We start from the raw sequence: 22,459 nt of genomic DNA on the forward strand, positions 1-22,459 counted from the left end.
AAAGTTACTGACCAATGGTTTCGCTCGGAGTTTCATTGAACTGGAACGGTGACGTCTGATGATTGATAGGCGCTTGTCCAATAAAATTCTGTAAAGCGGTTTGCGTCATAGAATGTCGAGCGTTCATTGGCTGTAGCGTTTGACTGAAGAGTCATCCGTCCAATCACAGACGTTTTCAAAGTTCCTTGTGTTGTTGTTTGTGCCTTTTGGGATGCGTGTTGCTTGCAAGTGTTGTGTGTACAAAAGGCGATTGTGCTTAATTACATTTGTTACATGTTTGCCAAACAAGTGAATGCGTTCTTTTTTTCGCATTGATCCCATTATTATTGTAGTTTCCCGGTGACTGATATTTTAATAAAAGTAGTCCGGATTTATAATGTATTAACTAACTTGCTAGACACTCGTGTTACAGTAGCAAAGTACTGGCAGTTCAGTTAGTGTTTTGTAAATGTGTGTTGAGAGAATTCTTGTAGCCTACATTTTTATTGCTTGTATATTGTGAGCTTGGGCTCATAGTAACATCGTGTATATTAAAAATCAGATGCAGAGAGATTAATAGAATAATAAAATGAAGTAAAATTTTACAAACTGAAAATGTTACTAACAATATATTTCTGCCTCATCATTTGACCAAAATCCACATTGGATCGCAGTCAGAAGGTATTACAAACAAAAGTAAAAACGTTTAAGTATTAATCTCAATAATTGTCAGATAATTATATTGCATGATGTATTTTATCAAAAGAAATCATATAAGTTCTTAAGAAAATGTTTAATTCTCTAAAAAGGTTTTATACAATTTATATCAGGATCAGAGGGGTGTGGGTGGGCAAGCCATGTAAAGTAATGCCACAACTTACACATCAGTGTTCAGATCATCTTTTCTCCTGACAAAATCAATGTAATGTCAATATTTCCATCCGCTGAATGTAAGCTTTTTCATATTCCATATGCCTGCTGCACTGGTGCACTGCAAAAAATGACTATATGATATTTTGACTATAAACAAGACAAAAATACTAAGTAAGATAAGCCATTTTTTGCAGTGTGACTTCATTTGTCTGTGTAAATTGTGAATATTATGAAAATAAATCTAGGAATTATTGGATTGTTGGACTTTAAGTCAGTAGGGGTTGAGGCATAGAAAGTAACTAAGTCACTAGCTGTTTTACGGAATATTATTACTGAAATCTTATTAGTAATTAGTTACACTACTACTGCAAAAAAGTAATATTATTACTGTAACTATACTGCCCAATACTGCTAACTAGTAATAAAAAAAACATTAAGATACTGCATCTGATATGCATAATAGAGAATACAAGCTACTCTCTGATAAAAAATTCACTCTGACACTCTGTTTGTGAAATAATTATTGTGTTCACTCATTTGGAACTATGGTTACTAACCAATTGAAATGTGTTTTGGTGAAATTAATGAGAGGTTAAATTTTTAATTTTTGATGGCAAGACGGCATCCCTGTAGCTGGGAGTTTAAGGTAGTTCGGAGTCTCTGAATATCACGAGGGTTTAACTTTCATTAGAAAAGTTTTTTTTTTTTTTTTTTGTCTCTCAGTGTGTAGTTTGCGCCACTTATTTCCCCTACAGAGACACTAATGCCTCAAATGCTCCCTCATGGCGTGACCATTCTAAAATATAAACATGTATTATAAAAAATTTTCAATTACACAGACTGACATAGAAAACAGCCAACCAAAGTGAACCTTTGTGAAAGTGAAAGTTTTTAGCAGATTCACAACCTTTAAACACCTAGAGACGTGACAGTTACGCTGAGAAGGAGAAGAAATAGCTAGTTCATAATTATTTAAAAAAAACACTGTATGTAAGTATCGGTGGGTAATCTTGCTGCGAGTTGATGAACAGGTTTTGAGAGAAGGTAATCTGGTTAGGGGTGACCTGGTGGCTCTGAAGTCTTATATAGAGTCAGTACTGGATAATCCACATGGGGCATGATAATGTAGGTCGCCATCTGCTGCGTTTACTGACACAATAACAAGAGGGCACTGTTATACAGTATTTCAGTGCTTCTGAACTTCTATTACATCTCAGGATGAATGCCTTTAACTATGATATCACAGTCATTTCAAGACTCATAACGCATACACATTAGCCCTTTCACTATTAAACAATATAGCTCGTCCTTATAGAAACAACACACGGTATTTTCAAATTTTATTTTTATTTTTTACAGTACATAAGGAATTTCATTAATTCAGTATTTTAACATGAATTAATATTTGTCTACAAATATATACACTAATGTTCAAAAGCTTACTGTCAGTAAGATTTATTTAGCAAGTATGCATTAAATTCAATCAAAAATGACAGTAAAGACTTTTACATTGTTACAGAAGATTTCTATTTCAAATAAAATCTGTTCTTTTGAACATTTTATTTACCAAAAAATACTGGAAAAATAAATCATGGTTTCCACAAATTTTAAATTTTAAGCAGCACAACTGTTTGTTTCTTGAGCACCAAATTGGCATATTAGAATGATTTCTGAAGGACACTGAAGACTGGATTAATGACTGCTGAAAGTTTTGCCATCACAGGAATAAATGAACATATAATAGAAAAGCAATTTTAATTGTGATAATATTTGCTATTATTTTACTGTATTTTTGATAAATAAATGCAGCCTTAGTGAGGATAAAAATCTTCTTTTGAAAACTGACCCCAAACGTTTGAACTTGTACATACACATCATAGTTTACTTCTTTACCAAAACTAAATCTGATTCTACAACCACCACGACGCATTCATGCGTTGCAAATATGCATTCTAATACATATTTTGACATTCTTTAGGTTTTCATGGTAATCCTATTATGGTTTATGCTAATTGATCATCTATGAGGAAAACAGTTTCACAAAAAGAAAAACAAAATCAACTAAAATCCCACGGTAAAACTGAACTCTAAATCTAAATCTAAAATTATAGATCATCATAGAACCACATGCACCATATTAACCACCACATTAATGCTGGTTGCACAATAGTTTATCGCAATACTAAATTTACTATTTTCTTTAGTCACAAACATGTTTACTAAAAGGGATAATCTGCAAGTGAATGATGTGAATGCACTGTATGTGTTGAGTCGGACTTGGCGCCCCTCGTGCAGAGTAATGGATTCCCACGGGGTAAATTTAGCTCCTTGTGAGACTTTGGTTCATTTCAATAAGGGTGCTTCATGTAGAGAATAGAGATATGCGGCTTCTCAGACAGGTGTAAACTGTCCACACAAGCTTGCCCATTCAGGCGCTTTTAAAAGAAAAACAGGCTGAGAACAGAACTCTGTTTCTCCATCTTCCATTTCATTCTGCGTGCAGGTGTGGGGTCAAAAAGGCAAAGGTTAAAGGTCATCAGTGATGGTGGATCATGACATTGCCCTCATCGGCTAGGGTGATCTGAGCCACCTGACGCACGGTGGAGATCTTCCTCACTGCCTTCTTAAGCATCACCTTAAAATCTTTTGATTCGTGTCTGTAAGACAGAAAAACAAAGAAGGAACACCAGCCTTAGTCGATCTAATACATCTAATACATAATGCATTTTTAACCAAAAAACTACAGAAAGAAGAACGTATATCAACTGCATGTTATATCTAATCTGTATTGGATTAAATAAAACATTTAGATTATGTCACTTGGGAAAACAAAACCTGTGAATATATATGTATAGTTTGTTTTGGTCTATGTTAAGACATGATACATGAAACACTGAGAACAAACAAGACATTCAGAGCATGACAGAACACACAAACAGAAACATAACAGCATGCCAAACATAGCCGACGGTCCATTTTGAAAAGCCGGCTATCCATATCTGAGGAGTGCCATCCGATCTGAAAGGAGAGAGCTTTTATAACCACTATCTTAAGCAAGTCACACATCTTCAAGACCAAAAATATCTATGAGGTTGTACAAAGTTACCATAAATTATGACATCAAATCATGCACACAGATTTTGTTTGAATGGTTACTTTGGTAAAAAAAAAAAAAAAGGCTATTTCATGTGCAAATGTATAAACTTAAAATTGCAGAAATGAACAGAAATAAAATAAAATTCCTAGAAAGATAAAACAGTAGGATAATGTAGTATCATCTGAGAAACATTACTTGAAAGTAGAAGAACTGAGTCTTGTTTATGGTTGGAGAATGAAACCCAACCAAAATGTGGAAAAATTGGCAACAGCTTCCCAGACTGACTCTTTAGCCCCGTCCTGCCGTCCTCCCCACCTCCCCCGACTCTCTGTGCCACATTGAGTAATGTTATACATTCTCCATGCATAACATTACCTCAGTTTTTCTTCTTTGCAAGCTGTGCTTCTGCTTTCCGCTTCTTGTATGCGGCTATCTCCTCCATCTGCAAGCCATGAGCCATTTGCCTGAAAAATACATTGGAGAAGATAAACACAAAACACACACACATGCACTGCAGGACACAGGCCGCGGAAAGGCCTCCCCTTACCCTGACTTGAGTACGGGCGGCACGGGGAGCGGTTTGGTGAAGCCATCTCTCCCGGTGAGCCAGTAGGTTTCTTCTACACCTTTGCCCTGTGGAGACGAGAGGATGAGAGAACAGACCAAATAGAGTTCTTTCAGAAGACTTGTCTACCTAAACCCATGAACTTTGTCTTTCAAGAATTGTTTTGCATTGTTGATCTTGCCACTCATTGGATATTTTACTTACTCGCTGGTAAGCAAAATAGCTTCATTTGAAAAGAAGTGGTATTAGTATATTTTGCTGCATTTGGAGGAAAACCTTACTGTCATGATTAGTTACTGGCACATTTTACCCCCAAATACCCTACAGCTGCAGTTTTGGAAAAAATACAGATTTTAATTCATGACTTAACTACATTATTTACATGATTTTACCAGCACTAGACCAACATATACAGTACAGCAAATAATGCACCATAACATACACCACTATTCAAAAGTTTTGGGTTGGTAAGACTTTTAAACATTTTTTGTCTCTTATGCTCACCCAGGCCACATTTATTTGATATTGTTAAATATTAGTACAATTTAAAACAACAGTTTTCTATTTGAGTATATTTTAAAATGTAATTTATTCTTGTGATGCCAAAGCTGAATTTTCAGCAGCCTTTGCTCCAGTCTTCAGTCTTCAATCGAGAACGTTTCCTATTATTATCTATATTGAAAACAGCTGCACTGTTTTTTATGGAAACTGTGATACATTTTTCAGGATTACTTGATCAATAGAAAGTTCAAAAGAACAGAATTTATGCTCAAAATATTGTAAACATGTCTTTCCTGTCAGTTTTGATCATTTAATGCGTCTTTGTTCAATTAAAAGTATTAAATATAAAAAAAAAAATCTGAACAGTAGTGCATAAATGAGAGGTTGTGAGATGAATTATATGAAATCTTTGATTTGTCCTACAGATGATCTCAGACAAGCTCACCTTGAGTTCTGTTCTGGCTCTCAGCTCTACTTTGTACCCCAATTTCAGCTCCATCAGGACCTTCACTGTACTGGAATGGACATGGATTCTGTATGCTGCAAACACGCACGCAGATTAAGACCAATTTCCTTGCCTGGCATGGCCAACTGTTAATTAATGACAGTCACTGAATTTCATTGATTACAGATGTTAATCGTTTTTATATCTGTAATTTAATGAGACATGCATCTTTCCATATTCATCTTTGAACTATAGAAACAGAGCTGTATATGCCGGTGAAACTGTCACATGCTTACGCAATCCCATAGACTCCATCCTGGAAGCAGTGGTGACTGTGTCCCCAAACAGACAGTACCGTGGCATGGTCAAACCCACTACACCGGCCACACAGGGACCTAATAAGAAAGCACACATACAGTATGTAAAGAAAACTTTTTACATTTAATTACCCAAATGGGATGGATCAGCCTGACCTGTGTGAAGTCCTATTCGGATGCGGACTGGTACATCAGGCATATGTCTCATTTTGAAGGTGCCAACAGCGCTCAGGATGTCCAGGGCCATGTTTGCAATCTCGGCTGCATGTCGGTTCCCATTGGGCATGGGCACACCCGATGCCACCATGTAAGCGTCACCAATGGTCTCCACCTGCAGGCAATGAAGACAAGAGACATTCATTAGTAAACTGAAAGCGTACATTATCTTCAATTAAATTGAAAAAATCTCTGTGAAAGCAAACCAATTTGGTTATACAGTGACTACAAATAATAAAAAACACAGCTAATACATGTTAACATCACTTTTGTGGTGTTACCTTATAGACGTCATGATTGCCAATTACAGCATCAAATGTTGTGTAAAGATCATTGAGGAGGTCGACCACCTCTATGGGCTCACTGTTGGCTGAGATTGTGGTGAAGCCAACAATATCACTGAAATACAGACTGACACTGTCAAAATGCTCTGGTTCGACTGTAGTGCCCACCATCAGAGCGTCTGCCACTGACCTAGAGAGGATGAACAAAATCAAAAGACACTTCAAAAATGTTGGAATTATTTAAAAACGTTACTTATTTGAGTTATTGAAAGCTGTTCCCTGTTTATTTCTCTAAATATCAGATAGCGTAGTGGTAAAGTCATTGCTGTAACTGTGTATCTATCACTTACGTGGGCAACATTTGTGTGAGGAGTTTCTCAGTCTTTTGTTTCTCTATTTCCAGCTCCTCTGTCCTTTCCCTGATCAGCTCCTCCAGGTTGGAGGAATATTGCTCCAGCATTCGTAACATGGAATCTATGATGTTGGTCTTTTTCCCTTTATTAACATTCTTGAACTGTAGAGAGAATGAGGAGGAGATGGAGAACAGCAGAGAATATCTCTAAAATCAGACTGATCTCATACAGTTTGTCTCTATTGCTTGGTTATTCAGAGACCTATACATTATCAATCTCTGTTTTAATTTCAGTCTTACAACATTAACCACTCTGTAAAAAAAGTTTGTAACTTTACAAAAAAAACTTGCTTCAGCAAATGAATGAATGAATGAACAAATAAATGAATAAAAAACAAACTTAATTGCTTAACTGTGAGTTACCCATACACGGTGAAAACTGCAAATGCTATGGTTTAATATATATTTAATATTATGTAACTTTATGGTTACCATACAATTGCCATGTAATGATGTTTTTAGTATTAGCCATGTTTTATGGACCACTTGAACTCTGATTCATCATGTGGCTTATTGCTTTACTACCTGTATTATTATGGTGGTTATGAGTACACTTTACAGTAAAAAGCAAATTTTGGTACATCCGTATATTTGTTTCACTTCATGAAATGAATGACCCATAATACTAGAAACAATATAACAGAATTTTGTACACTGAATTTCTGGCAACCACAGAAATCTGACATTATGGTGATGGTTTGGCAGTGTTGTCAATGTTCACCTGGTCAAAGATTTCATCAAATGTGGGTCTCTTCTCTGGCTGTTCGTTCCAGCACTGCTTCATAAGCTGAATACACTCCATGGGAGCATGATCCGGGGACACAATGGGCCGGCACATTGGAGGAGGCTTCCGGATCTTCTGGATAATATCTATATGATCCAGATGTATTAAAGACTTAGACACTGTACAATTGTCTACACAACAATCTACTAATATAATAGACAGTACAATATAGATCCAGTATAGATCAGGGGTCCACAGAAAAGTTCAGAGAAAACCAATGTGAAACAAAAAAAGTTTGAAAAGCCCTGATAAAGATGGTGGGGTCACGTGACTTTACCATCAAAAGAGTTCTCCAGCATGCAGAATGGAGGCCCTCGCATGACCACTTCTTGCATGATGATTGAGAAACTGTACACATCACCAGGGTGACTGCCAAACAGACCAGGATGGGGCCCTCTCAGTATCTCAGGGGCGGTCCACAGAAGGGCTGTGGGGGTTCAAATACTTTAACATCCTATGCAAGAGATCAATAACATAAATAAAAGTCTCACAATAAAACCTTACTTTCAGCTGGAGGTTCAACATAAGGAAATCTCTGAGCTTCCAACACCTCGTTGTAGCCATAGTCTGTGATTTTGAGCACGAAACGCCCATCGACCACACAGTTCCTGGATTTAAGCCGTCCATGACAGATGCTCCTGTGGTGAAGATATTTCATACCCTGCATGCCAATCAGAAACACGCATAAGCTTACATTTGATGTAACTGCAAATGCATTTATGTGACAATAAGAGAACTAATGTATAAATCCACACAGAACAATGAATAATTATAAGAATCGTGTTTTTAATGACTTTAATGTTTATAAAGTCTCTTTTTGTGGCATATGATTTGGGTATAAATTGAGAAGTCATTATCAACGTGTGCTTGCTATATTTCAGTGATTTTAAATTTACTTTTAAATTCAACCAATCACATTCCTAGTAAGAGCACCTTGATGAGGTCTAGAATGAGGGAGGACTTGAACATCCAGTCCAGTTTGACGTCATCATTGAGCAACAGATCTTCCAAGCTGCCGCGCGAACAATACTCTGTTACTATGGCAAACACTCCACAGTCATGGAAGAAGCCGAGAAAGGGGTTAACATTCTCGTGCCTCATATCTTTCATCTGGAATATCGAGAGCAATTGTATGATAAAAAATAATTACCAACAAAACCAAACAAACAGAATGTCCTACAAAGAGAACGAGTACTACTCTTAAATGTTTACTATGTAGAAATCAGTGGCAAAACTAACCAGTTCAAACACATCACTGGTATTAGGAGTGATGCTCCGGAAATTTCCATATGGCAGCCTTTTGAGCCATGCCCAATCACCCTGCAAAAAGGGAAAAATTTGAGAAAATGTTCAGTCGCTTACATTAAATACGTATAAATGATGTATCTAAATAGTTTATCTAACATAACATATTTTTTTCATGATGTTTACATATAATGTTAAGGTTTCTTGCACTCATAATCTAGTTTTATAGTCACAATCTATTTCTAAATGACCATTTTCCACCATATTTTTGGTCCTTAGAATAAACAAAACAAAAAGTTTTTGATATACCATTAAGATTTTTATATCTCATAAGCTCACAAGGCTGAATTTGTTTGATCAAAAATATAGTCAAATAGTAATATTGTAAAATATTATTACAATTTTCAACAGCCATTACTTCAGTCTTCAGTGTCACATGAACCTTCAGAAATCAATCTAATATGATGATTTGCTGCTCAAGAAACATTTCTTATTATTATCAATGATGAAAACAGTTGTGCTGCTTAGTATTTTTGTGGAAACAGTGATTTCAGGATTATTTGATGAATATAAATTTCAAAAGAATAGCAATGATATGAAATCAAAATGTTTTGTAACAATGTAAAAGTCTTTTCTGTCACTTTTGATCAATTTACCGCATCCTTGCTGAATGAAATTATTAATTTCTTAATTACTTATTAAAATGATCAATTACTTTCTTACTGACCCCAAACTTTTGAATGATGTTGAATGCTGAAATTGCATTGATATGTAAATGTGGGATACATTTGAAGAGTTCTAAACTTCATTTTCATTAATGGTTTAAGTGGACTGTGGAGGGATGTGAATGTGTTTGGTTGTGAATGTCAAATCTATAGCTTATTTTGAAGAAAAAAATTGATTTTTCATAATATGAGCCTTTAAATTCAATCAGTCATTTTACATAATCTATTGAGAGATTTTCTTTTACCTCATAAATGACAACATTAGAATTTTCGTAGGTGGCTGGCGACTGAATAGACAATGGAGACTTGAGGCTTCGCTCTGAAATGCTCATTCTTGAGTCACTGGCCTTGCTGTCATCCAAGCTCAGCTTCTGTTTTTCAGATACAAGTATTAATAATTAGAGTATATGAATGTTTATTTGTGTGCACATGTGCTTGTGCTACTGACCTTATTGCTCAGGGATGGGTTGATGAATGTGACATCATTTAAAGTCAGTAAAATCTTATTCGGACCCCGCACCATTCGGAACTTACTAATTTTACGCCTATACAAAACATTTAGAAACATTTAAAGAAACTGTAGTAGTCTGTAGTAGTCTACACACTTTGAACAACATTAAATGTTACGATAAATTTAGGTTATAATCTGATGAATACCTGATGCAGTAAGAACAACCAATTGAGAAGAAGATGAACAGAAAACCAGACAGGAAGAGTAAAACCATGTGTAAAAGATTCACACCTGTAACACAGAGGGTGATTGATACATATGATACAAAAAAATGCATGTAAGTCGATGTGAACAAAAAAAAAAAAAAAATCATGTACATACACACTAACCTCCACGGCAGATGATCCCATGTGTAAACCAGCAGCTGGAATCGGTTTTTGGTGGTCCAGCTGGGGGGAAATGAATCGGCCGTCCCAGAAAACGCACCATATCTGTCTGCATCTCAATATGGTATGTAGGTTGCAACTCCCAAGAAAAGCCATCTGTGTCCAGCACCACATAGTCCAGCGTGCCAAAGTCAGAAAAGTTTGCTTGTAGGCTAAAACCTTTGAATAGCAGGTTTCGGGCATTCTGGGCGATGTTCCCCCCAGACATCCACTGACCTGAAGCCCTGACACTTTGCACAGCATGAGCCATGAACATGATGGAAGAGTAGATGGTGCCAAACAATGGGGACACCTGTAAGAGATGTGAAGGTTTTACATTAGCTACTGTGTATTAGCTTAGTGTTAAAGCCCCAGTTTAAACCATTGCTATACCTGCTGTGGTTTAAGGTTCCTGGGAAGCTCTCCTTGCTCCTGGGCCTTTTCAAAAGCTTGGTAGAAAGACTGTTCCTGTGGAGACTCTATAGTAATGGTGAGCACGGCATCGTAGGCTCGTAGCAGCTTGCTGTTTTTGCGCAGGGCAGGCTGGGCTACATGATGGTAGGGCAGACTGTAAAAGAGTGTATCGTAAGATAAAAACACCAGCGAGCCGTCTGTCATCCGCATGTCATAAGCTGTCTCCAACAGCAACTTCTGGGTTCCTCCACCAATCAACACCGAGTGCATAACGAGGATGACCACTGCAAACAGAAGTATTGAAAATATGAGAGGACAGGTAGAAAGAACAGTATATTGTATATTATTTTAAATCATTATATTTCATACAGTAAAAACCTTTATTATTTAAATCATATTTATTTTGTACGAAAAATATATAACAGAGAAGTTATTTAAAAAAGAAATATTTCAGTATAGAGAAAAAATTTAAAATAATAATTAGTGTACTAATCAAAATATGAGCTAATTTTTTTCAACCAAACTGCTGACAAAATTGCTAACATAATTTTTAAAGAAAAGTTTTGTATTCAATTGTATTTTGCAAATTACTTAATTATGGTTCAAAGTTTTGAAGTCAGTAAGATTTTTTTTAAAGAAATAATACTTTTATTTCTGCAAAGATGCATTAAATTTCTATTAAAAATGAACTTTTGATTCATTAAAGAATCCTGAGCAACAGCATATTAGAATGATTTCTGAAGAATTACGTGACATTTAAGAATGGAGCAATGTCTGCTGAACATTCAGCTTTGCCATCACAGGAATAAATTACCTTTTTATTACTAAATTTATACATTCTTTAAATATACATATATTTATATATTCTTTCAAAATATCTTACCACACTCACATTTTTGAACAGTAATGTAAATACTGGGAAGTATCATTATCAAAACAAAGTACTGTAGTAAACTCATTTGGAGTGTAAATTATGGAATAACATGGAACTAATATTTTGCAATAGTAAATGTTACAGTTTAAAATGTGAGCAGATCACTTATCACTACATCATATCATTCAATATTAGCAATGTTTTAAACTCACAGTGGAGATCTGCTACTTTCTTGACTTTGGCCAGGGTCTTGCGCATGCTGGTGTGGTCATTACGAACAGATGCCACAATGCTAACAGGCATCCCATGACTCCGCAGGGCATTGGCCAGCTTTATACCCGCCTCAAACCAGGCATCCTCTGCTGATGTAATGATGCCCACATGTGCCCAGCGAAAGTGGTGCATGAAGCGTAGCAGGACAAGGGAGGGTAGGGGCATGGTCCGGGCAAACGTAGGGTGACTACGGGCGTCATCCAACTCATGTCCAATACAAGACCAGGAAAACACTGCCTTATTCCAACTCTTTCCTAGCAGAGAGGCAGCTTCACAGTAACCTGGGTTCACTGGACCAATAAACCCAGACGCCCGTTTGTAGAAACCGAGGAAACGGGAAAAAGCCTGGGACGTCTCACAGTCCTCCTCCAGGATGACATAATCAAACGTGATGCCTTGTGAGAGGTAAGGGTCCCTGTTTATGTGATCCACAGCCAACTGCGCAGCCACGCCAGGCTGGGCTTTAGAAAAGAGGGGGTCACATGACCAAGGACCCACCACCCCAACCCTAACGGTGGCAGCAGAGGTGGCAGGGAAAAGGCACAGGAAGCTTACAGTAGACAACAGTAGCCAGAGACATAAATAGGTATGTTTATGAGTGCTTAGGTCAGGGATCTGGAGTCCTCTGGTGGCCCATGCTGGACGTAAGCTGTGAAAGGCACTGGATGGCCGTCGCATTGCAGGGTAACAGGTCAGCCACACAGCTGGTGGGTTGGCACACAGTGGAGTTTCTTCACTGTCACATGAGAGATGCCCTTAATGTCAATCAGGTCACCAGCCCCAGCAAACTACGAAAAAATGAACACATTTAAACTGATAGAACTGATAGATCTATTTGCTCAAATTATTATCAGTTCATATTTAGCATGTTATGCCATACAAATGCTTTCAGAACTGCAAAAATACAGAAATCAAGAAGGATTTAATTATTAAATTTGTGCTGGTTATTAATGGTTTAAGATTGGGAGTGAGAGGATTGCTGAAATCCTGTTAAGAGTACAGCATAATGCTTAGGCTACTCACTTCAACTTTATCAAAATAAAACATTTAATACATTTAGGCTATTGTATTGTTAACCCCAAAACTGATCAATCTGCAAAACAACCATAACTGTATATGCTTCACTATACTGGGTATCAATGTGACAATATGAAACATAAGTGACTTTAAATGTTGATTATCCAAGTAAGGCTATGCTGCTGGTTGAGTTTATTGTGATCACCACAGCCAAACAATAGAAATAAGTATCTTTAAGTAAACTAATTCAATTAGTTTTAAAGTAACCTGCCAGCAGCAGTACAGCAGTACAAACTATAATCAACTGCAACACTTTTTACACTTATTGACTTTGTATTGACTTCAGAGTTACTGTCGTCAGTTTTTAAAACTGCAGTCTAACATTACCAATTAGTGACACCATTTAATTAACTAACTGTTTAACCATTGTATTTGACTTACCAACTCTAACTGCCAAAGTAATAGCTGGTTGTTCATTTCCATAACTTGTTGTCTTCATCTGCGCAAATCCTCTCCATGGAAATACTGTGACCAAAAGCAAAAATCAATTATTTCTTATTTGCAAATAATATGTTGTGAAATAAATCCAAAAACGAGCAGCAAGTTCGATCACGGCCTATCCAGAACTGAGTTACAGTTATAATCTTCTCTTGTGCTGTGCACCATGCCACTGCTGACCTCAATGAATGACCTGAAGATTATATCAATCCAATTTTCAGTCTGTGTGATGGACACATTATAGTGTTGTATATGTTCTTCCAAAAATGACAGCTGCTGGTAATTGTTGCTAAAATACAAACACGTTATCATCTAAGTGCTGACATGATGAATACTTGTTTTAAAAAAACAGCATAGAAATAGCAAGAATAGCAAGAACAAGAAGTGCACCAGTACTTACTATAGGGGGCAGTAGAATCCAATAGAACCCCCAACACCTAATTCTGGTAAAGCTAGCTAAGTTTCAGTAACAAAAGTGACAAAGGTTTGCGGTTCACTTTCATAATCAGCTCCATCTGTCCCCACCACCCTCTCTCTTAAATTTCCTCCCTGCAATCTTACACAAATACTTTCCCTTGCCATATAATTGCTTTCTTATGCAGTGAGTGACCAAAATTAAATCCTTGACCAATCAGAATGTTTTAGTAAAGCCTTGTCTAAAAAAACTTTCCATATGCCATATCTCCATGTTTTACGTGCTCAGTCAAAGCTCATGGTAGATTTTCTCATCCATAATTCCAATAATTCCCCCTCGAGACTTGACCTGCCGTCACTGCGGTCATCTCTAGAGGACATTTCACTGGGGGAGAGGCACAGAGAAATGTGTCACTCACATATCAAAGGTAATTAATATGGAAAGATTGCTGTGGCAGATATTAGTGCCTCACAACATTTCCTCGCTGCCATCCAAATCTTCCGTCATCAGTCATTCAGACAGATGAGCGTTCTCGCGTATTGTTTACTTACACAAAGTACTGGAAATTAACAAAAAGCACACACTAAGTGCTTGAATTCTGAATACTTTCAAAGTTCTAAGATAAGTCAATAAAGTATTGATACTCATGTAACGTAAGCCAGTCGTGATGACTATGATTAATAATATTATGGAAAGGATGACCTCTGGTGACAAACTGGAGAAGCTGCAGATCAAGGCGTGGTATTTAGATCTACAAACTCAAAATTCAAGTTATTTTGATTTGGACTATTTATAGATTAAAATGCCTTCCAGAATAGCAAATAAAACCCACACAACTATTTATATCATAGATTAATAAGGAATTGAAACTTTCTAAATCATTTCATACTTAGATTGTAGACTGGTTATGATGGGGTTTATGTAATACTTTAATGCCACATATAGTCTAGAAGAAAAGCAGATGGAGTTCAATGATTTGCTCTGAATCGTTTCTGTTGTAGTAACCAGGAGACAGTAACTCTAAAACACTGCCCAGTGACCCAGTTCTGTTCTTTTTGCATGTGTTTATAGGCTAAATGTGCAAACACACATTTATAATATTATGTATTTATATGTGAAATTGAAGAATATGTGTATAAGAAAGTATTTGTATATATTTGTCAGTATATGGGCAGTTGCACAGTAGCTGAGAAAAAACACATTTGAATCACAATTAGATCATTAGATCACATTATATCACAAATGTGTCTGTAAATGTAATGTAAGTTTTGATCAAAGAGCAGATAAGGTCTGCAAAGCAAAGAAGTTGCTGTATCAAGACAAACAGCTGATTTATTAACAAACAAAATAAATGTGAATTGGTCAAAACAACAAAATACTTTTTAAGATTTTAGCTAATTGCTAACTTTTCCCCACACCCTCTCTAAACACCATAAAAAAGACAAAAAATCAAACCTGAATGCACACAGTGGTTGATAGAGAGCATTTCTGATATTAAACAAGGATTTATTATTATTATTATTATTGCTGAGTTTTAAGGATGTCTCAGAAACAGTTATCTTATGGGTTATTTTATTTTATGTGATATAAAAACTGCTAACAATATCTTTAAAGTGTCAAGTCAGAAAAATATTGAGGGCAGATGCCAAATATAGATGAGCTGCACTGGTTCAAAATCATGGCTAAGGACGCTTCACAGCAGGAGTGTCTTGCACTTTATTTATTTTATTTTATCATTATTACCATTTTGCCATTTTATTTATTCATTTATTTTTGAAGAAGAAGAAGCACCAGTCCTGGTTTACATGGTGCCCAGCAAAATGAGGTGACAAAGATATGACCAAGGAAACTAATATCTGGGTTCATGAACCAAGGAAAAATTGCAACATGATCATGTGATCACAATGCATTCTCACTGTATGGAAAAGAGCAGCTTTAGCATTTTGATAAAACCCCTTTTGTGTCCTAAGAGAGAAAATTCTAATGTTTTACTAACATTCCCACATGATACATATATGAAACATATTATTTCTGATACTTTACTTTGAATCTTCTCTGAAATAAGTAGCACATTTGAAAAATAAACTGTTTCAAAAATGAATCAAAAATTCCATTAATGATTAATAATGTCTTTGTGCTAACATTCCAAGAACATTGTTAAAGATAACGCTTTAAAAAAAAAATTGTATTAACCATGGCTTTGCCAGAACATTAGTCGAAGTTCTGACAATGTTCTTGAATGCCACCGCATCAGAGGACAGCTGTTAAATGCCATATTAGACAAAAATGTGTACAAACTGAATCTGCACCTCTCTGACCAAGTCTCTATGAACTCTGCCTTACGTTTCAACACTGTTGGGCTGATTTTTGGAGACTAGTATTATTATTCAAAGCCAACATGCTGTGAAGCATAACCTATAACCTACAAAGTAAACTGGTCTGCATCCAGATGGTTCAAGTTTGAACAAAGACAGCTGTTAAACATGGTGGGAGATCTGTAACAGTATGGACAGCCATCTCGTGGGAGCCATTAGATCTGATGACCGCTCTGTATGATGGTATATATAGGAATATGAGGCCATTTCATTTGACCAGGTGCATCCTGTGCTTCACTTTTCTCTCAGAATGTTATGTTTATTAGAATGGTAATTTCTCCAAACTTTTGAGAACTTTTAGTGAATCTTGAGAGTACAGTGCAAAATCTGAAAGACATGTTCACCTCTTTTATCCTTGAAAGAGCTGGAACATCAAGAAAATGCCAGACCTCAAATGCAAACGGGTAGAAACAGTTACATGGTGAACACAAAATGTTTAGAGAGATTTTTCATTTACTAAACCACACATTACTAGGGTGAACCTTGAAGAGTATAGTTCAGCTGCACATGAATCACTCCCTTGGTGTTCTTTCCAAAACTGAACAAATATGAAAACAGATGTGAATGTACATCCCTGTATTCAAACTGCAGTTAAATGATGGAAGTGATTTGATGTGTTAAAACTGCAGTCAGTCTTGACAGAGGTTCTCCTGACAGAAACTAGCAGATTGTGGCCTTCCTTCTCTCTGTCTTTTTCTATTCTCATTAATAGCTCTTTCTTTCTCTCCCTCTAGCTTCCTGCCTTTTTTCCTTTCTCTTTCTGTTTTTGTCCCTCTTTCCACCCCCGGTCCTCCTTTGGGAATGGTCTTGGTTATGCTTCCTGTGGCTGTGATAACGTAATGAGCTCAGATGGAGAAAAAAATGTCTCTAACCATTTCACGTCACAGCTGTTTCTCCTCTAATAACACTCTGCTGAGAATTCAAACTTCCTTGACCAGCTTTCCTAAATTAACCATAATAAGGAGGACAAACACCAGCTCATACTCCTCATGAGTCAGAGGACAACATAAGTTCCTTTCTCAGTTTTTGCAGGCCATAGTAGCAACAGGAAGCCATTCATAATTGTAATGTCAGAGAAATGGTTTATTAAATCTGTCTTGCGCAAACTAAAGGAGATGCGCCACTGATTCAGGCTTGTGGTCTAATCCAGCACCAGATCCCTCTGATTTTTGTAATTGCAGGCCTACTTAAATGTTAAGGTCAGGCTAGGTAACATTCATTAACTGTCTTAAAATGATGTGGCAAACACTTATTCAAATGTACATTATTTTCTAAGTAAGTTTATTTACCAAACAAATACTGAAATACGTGTACATGAAATTTGAGTTTAAATATTGTCGAATTTTAACTGTTTACCTGTACACCTGCTCCATGAAGAAAACAAACATGTACAGCACAATCAACCATCATTGTCACTCGATAGTTAAAGGCTTTCTTGATCAGAAATACTTGTGAAACTACTATTATTCTGGAGCACTTAGATACCCACAGCTTCAAAATCTGGTAATAGTTTAATGGACTTGTAACACAATGAACCAGCAAGTTCTGAGAGTTCTCTAGTTTGCAACGATTTGAGAATAAGAGAAAAATTCAGTTGAAATGAATTTGAGATGTTGACACAAGAAAGTCTTTGAAAATATTGTGGGTTTATGTAAAAGATAGAGATAAAGAGAGAAAGCAAAGGCTTGTCGAGAAATAAATCAAATCACCACAGCATATATTGTATATTTTACCAGTCTTTTACTTTGTCAAAGTATAAAGAAAATGGACATGCTCTCACTTTTCCGAGAGCAGAGAATTCAAGGCTAGTCACATACCGAATCTGCTTTTCATTTAGGCCATTGGGTGAAGAGAGGAAAATGGTAGGATATATTAGAGGTGAAAGGTTAGAGGTCGATGACTAACTGGGTGCATGCCCAATATAGTTTAGTCCAGGAATCACCAGACCTGCTTCAGAGGAATGCAACTTCATCTGTGCTGCAAGATAAACAAATGTCTATTTGAGTGGGCGAGTGGGACATCTGGAAGAAAAAGAGAAGGAGACCCTCTACGAACCTCCATAGTACACTCAAATCCTTGACGCAGTGTAAGTAGGTCAAAGGTCATGGGAACCACCAGTCAACAACCTCTTCGTCCCACGATTATAAACAACATAGCTGGATTATGTCTCTCACTGTCAGGAAAAGTTGGAATAACCCTAGAACAGCATTTTGTAAAACTGCTCGAGTCACATGAGAATCTTAGGAATAGACTGCAATCATCTTATGTGTCCAATAAATGGCCCTTCAGTATGTTTGTTTTACTTTGTTACTTTCAATATACTTAATAAATGGCCTTAGTCAAAAATAATCTTTTTATCCTTGCTTCACATTAAAACAGATTAAGGAAATTCATTTATAATCCTCATTTATAAATGAAAGAAATTCACTATTAAACCATAGAATTTGAGAAATTACTCATAATCCTGGAAAACCAGGAAACATTTGCATAATAGCAGCTAAAAAATTAAACAAAAACAGACTTTTTGGCCTTAAAACCATTAGAAGTTCAGTGCCAGGAGTCCCATGTTACAGTTCATCCAGAGCACAGTGATCTCACCGCTCATCTATACTTGCAAAATCAGCTGGCAAGTTTCTTTGTTTTGCCTCGTATTTCACAATCACTTACACAACAGCATTTTGTTAACACTTTCTGAATCCTATACAGTCACATTCGTCAATCATATCATCATCAAGTCACTGACTTGACCTTGGAAGACAAGACTTGCCGGAACCTTCTCTTTAACTCTTGCATGTTTGGGCTCTTTGGCCTGGCAAGGTGTAGTCCACCTTTTCTCTTCTCCCCATTTCCTCCTCCCAGTGCTCGGCTAACCTCCTGACATAAGTACAGAAAAGCAGCCTGGACGCTCTCATGGTTCTCCCTGGCCGAAGCCTCAAAGTAGGGTCCTCCCAATTCATCAGCCAGCGCTTTACCCTCGTGATCCGGGACCTGCCGGGCGCGCAGCAGGTCGCTCTTATTTCCCACGATGATAACAGGGATGTTGCCATTGGGATGGATTCGGCGCACATGTTGGTAGAGAGGCTGGATGGTACGGTAGCTGTTGAGGTCAGTGATGGAGAAGACAAGAACATAACCATCTGCCCAGTAAATGGAGCGGTTGATCTGCTCTTGACAGTAAAGGCCCTCTGCGTCATCCTGGAATGAGAAAACTGTCGTTTTTATTGTTTATGAAATTTACTAGCAATTTCTGGGTGAAAATTGCGTTACACTTTATTTTAAGGTGTCATCGTTACAGTGTTATACATTTAAGTACTGAGTAACAGGGGCACCGGGTACCACCCATCCCCCTGACCCGCGATTTCTTTTACCGCAGGGGACGTGGAATGCGATTTCTACCAAGATTTCAACCGAGAGGGGGGACCACAAACCCCACCCTCGGGACGTGGGGGCCCGAGTAAATATGCTGTTCAGGGGGCCCCTGCTGAGTAATATTACTTAACTACATGTAGGCTACTTACTATATGGTTAGGGTTAAGATTAGGGTTTGGCTTAGGGTTACTTGCACGTAATTATACATAATTAATTGTTATTATAATAGTAAGTGTAACCTGTGTAACAAAGACACCTTAAAATAAAGTTTAAAATTTCTTAAAAATTTTGTAAGAAATAACTAATAAGCAACAAACATTTTATTATCAACGTTGAAAATGATCAACGTACTTAATAAATTTAAGTAGCAAAAACTGTATTCAACACTGATAATAATAAGAAGAAATTATTTCTTGAGTACCAAATAATTTCTGAGCACCAACGATTTCTGAAGAATCATGTGACAATGAAGACTGGAGTAATGGCTGCTAAAAATTCAGCTTTAACAATATAGGAATAAATTACACTTTAAAATATAGTAAAATAGAAAATAATTATTTTAAATAGTAATAATATTTTACAATATTACTGTTTATACTGTATTTTTAACCAAATAAAAGCAGCCTTGGTGAGCATAAGAGCCTTCTTTAAAAAACATAAAATAATCGTAATGATTCCAAATGTTTGATCAGTAGTGTGTGTGTGTGTGTGTGTGTGTGTGTGTAATGTAATTATATATATATATATATATATATATATATATATATATATATAATTACATTATTTTATAAATGAACTGATCATTTTACTGTAAAGGAAAAAGACTATAATATGAACTAATATTATTTTAATGACTGCTGATATAATAAGTTTAATATGTTTTTAACAATAATAAGGCTGCCTACCAATAAGTTAGTTCTAACATAACAGCTAAGAAGTAAATTCTCAATCATTATAACACCTATATACACACTGCGCTTGAGCCAGGATCAGATTCATTCAGTTGAAGAGAGCCCTTCAGTACACATGAGTCAGACTAATGAGCTTATGGCTGAACACACCCTCTTTATCTCCCCTGCGCTGCATACTTTGTTTACTGGCCAAATGTTTGAACTAATATTCCCCACAGTTCATCTGAAGCATGCAGGAATCCCACAGGCGATGACTGAGTGATCTAAATGACTGTGATAATACACCATGGATACACTACTTTTGATAAAGGTTTAGCTGAAGGACAGAAGGAAGTGTTAGGAATGTGATTTGGCGATACCTGCAGTGAAACACATGGAGTGTCCTGCACTTGTAAAGAAACTTGCTCCCCATCCAAATGAATCTTCCTTGAATACAAGGCTCCTAGAAATGTTAAAAAAGAAAAAAAAATCAACTTATTAAAGTCAGTGTATTTTCAGTGTAAAATGCTGAAAGTCTGATAAAGTTTATTACGAATAACATGATTGAAACCAGCAAAACGGTCTGAAACAAAAATGTCACGATGAAAACATTTTTACAGTTCATGGGATCATAGTAGCATTTTTTCATTATAATATTTACCTGTGTTGGCTTCATAGTCTCCTATGAATCTCTTAGTAAGAAATCGTACAATCAGAGCTGAAAATTAAAACCAAATGGAAACTTTGTATCAGCATAAGCAGTGTCACATAGCTCGTGCACAACTTTGCAGTGTTCCAGTGTATGTCGCACCCTGGCGTTAAACTAGCTTAAATATCTCCAACATCAGGATTAGAAACATGCGTCTTTATTAATGACATTAAACAGAATAAACTGTATAAACATCAAATTCACCACATTTCCATTAGAATAATGTAATAAAAAAATATGATGGCATAAAGTAAAATGAGTTATATTACTTATACATATTAAAAGCCACATTGTTTGATATATTTACCTGTTTTTCCGACATTGCTTGCACCAAGAACAACTATTTTGACGTTTTTGTTTGGCACGCAGTCTAGTACAGGATACTCCGGTATAGGAACTAGCAGAAAGTTGCTAGAGCCACTGCTCATTGTTCTTGGCTGTTCGATAAGAAGACGCATTTAGAAAGCTGTAACTATTATTCGACCGTCTAGAAATGCATCTCTTTTCCTCCGCGTTCTCGCGCTATATGAGCCCGCTGCACAAGTTGGGTGTCCAACTCATAACGCCAGAAGCCTTCTGTTATCTCCGCTTGGCAAGACAGAGGTCTTCATAGACTGTTTTAAATAAATGCAATCCAGTGCACCCCAAACGCTGGCTCCATTTCTGCACGACATGAATGTTAATTCTGCATACCGGCCCTCTAATGAAGTAACTAATATAGTCTAACAAAGCAAAACTGAACCGTTCACAACCTGCAGTTCCTGATCGCAAGATCTCTTTCCACAGACCGCAAATGCGCCTTCAGCAAAAAAAAAAAAAAAAAATTGCGGACAAGCTGAAGAGGGGCGTGAATAAACTAGCTCACTCTCAGACCCAAATTCGTTTTATAAGATTTGAATGTGATATGCTAAATAAATGTGTGCATTATATTTATATTAATAAAACGTTTGACAACGTGTATGCATTAAAAGTGCATCTTAATAAGCGTGCATATCGAAAAGAATATGCGACTATTGTTGAATGACTTTTTAAGTAGCTACTACTAACTATTTAATGACTTTTTTCGAAGCACTAGTGTCGGTAAGCGCTAGAGCTGTTACCTCTTAACGCAAATACTACTAGCTGATTTAACATTTCTGCCTTTGTGGTAACTGAAAGCATACTTGTGTGGAAAAAAAAAAACATAAGCCTACGTCAAAATTTCCATTTACGATAGCTATTATAATACGTTAAATTAACTAGTCTATTTAGTTTTTTTTAGTAATCCTTCTGATTCTATGAAGAGTCAACAGAAACTTGTTTTTAC

At 36.5% G+C, this 22,459-nt stretch overlaps 2 protein-coding genes across 7 annotated transcripts; both read right to left on the reverse strand.

Moving 5' to 3' along the window:
- Window positions 1-2,270: 2,270 nt before the first annotated feature.
- On the reverse strand, window positions 2,271-14,398 carry gc2 (guanylyl cyclase 2). Of its 5 annotated transcripts, none has more exons than XM_058781915.1 (23): window positions 14,283-14,398; window positions 13,796-14,194; window positions 13,576-13,684; window positions 13,339-13,422; window positions 11,820-12,668; window positions 10,713-11,017; window positions 10,284-10,632; window positions 10,101-10,185; window positions 9,892-9,988; window positions 9,689-9,814; window positions 8,713-8,793; window positions 8,407-8,583; window positions 7,978-8,134; window positions 7,751-7,900; window positions 7,411-7,559; window positions 6,628-6,791; window positions 6,275-6,467; window positions 5,934-6,108; window positions 5,757-5,855; window positions 5,461-5,555; window positions 4,497-4,582; window positions 4,325-4,413; window positions 3,380-3,509 (listed from the first exon to the last, which is right to left on the reverse strand). In XM_058781915.1, the coding sequence occupies exons 5-22, from the start codon at window positions 12,556-12,558 to the stop codon at window positions 4,326-4,328; spliced, it is 3,315 nt and encodes a 1,104-aa protein (XP_058637898.1). In that variant the 5' UTR covers window positions 12,559-12,668; window positions 13,339-13,422; window positions 13,576-13,684; window positions 13,796-14,194; window positions 14,283-14,398; the 3' UTR covers window positions 3,380-3,509; window position 4,325. The 5 variants fall into 5 exon arrangements, with proteins under 5 accessions (XP_058637895.1, XP_058637897.1, XP_058637896.1 ...); XM_058781916.1 differs by lacking the exon at window positions 3,380-3,509 and adding an exon at window positions 3,829-3,870; XM_058781912.1 differs by lacking the exon at window positions 4,325-4,413 and having other exon boundaries at window positions 2,271-3,509.
- Window positions 14,399-17,812: 3,414 nt separating this feature from the next.
- rasl11a (RAS-like, family 11, member A) lies at window positions 17,813-21,953 on the reverse strand. Of its 2 annotated transcripts, none has more exons than XM_058782311.1 (4): window positions 21,461-21,953; window positions 21,106-21,162; window positions 20,825-20,907; window positions 17,813-19,380 (listed from the first exon to the last, which is right to left on the reverse strand). In XM_058782311.1, the coding sequence occupies exons 1-4, from the start codon at window positions 21,609-21,611 to the stop codon at window positions 18,916-18,918; spliced, it is 756 nt and encodes a 251-aa protein (XP_058638294.1). In that variant the 5' UTR covers window positions 21,612-21,953; the 3' UTR covers window positions 17,813-18,915. The 2 variants fall into 2 exon arrangements, with proteins under 2 accessions (XP_058638294.1, XP_058638295.1); XM_058782312.1 differs by having other exon boundaries at window positions 17,813-19,394.
- Window positions 21,954-22,459: the final 506 nt, after the last annotated feature.

Source organism: Onychostoma macrolepis, chromosome 07, assembly GCF_012432095.1.
Source record: "Onychostoma macrolepis isolate SWU-2019 chromosome 07, ASM1243209v1, whole genome shotgun sequence".
Lineage (NCBI taxonomy): Eukaryota > Metazoa > Chordata > Actinopteri > Cypriniformes > Cyprinidae > Onychostoma > Onychostoma macrolepis.

Bases quoted from the DNA above. Each gene is read 5' to 3' on its own strand.
- rasl11a (XM_058782311.1), bottom strand. From the start codon at position 21,611: ATGCGTCTTCTTATCGAACAGCCAAGAACAATGAGCAGTGGCTCTAGC. The intron at 21,163-21,460 runs GTAAATATATCA...TTTAATTTTCAG, and splicing joins AAGCAATGTCGGAAAAACAG to CTCTGATTGTACGATTTCTT. The intron at 19,381-20,824 runs GTATCGCCAAAT...TTCTCATTCCAG, and splicing joins CTCCATGTGTTTCACTGCAG to GATGACGCAGAGGGCCTTTA.
- gc2 (XM_058781912.1), bottom strand. From the start codon at position 12,558: ATGCGACGGCCATCCAGTGCCTTTCACAGCTTACGTCCAGCATGGGCC. The intron at 11,018-11,819 runs GTGAGTTTAAAA...TTCTGTTTGCAG, and splicing joins GAAAGTAGCAGATCTCCACT to TGGTCATCCTCGTTATGCAC. The intron at 6,792-7,410 runs GTGAACATTGAC...TTCTCTCTACAG, and splicing joins TTGATGAAATCTTTGACCAG to TTCAAGAATGTTAATAAAGG.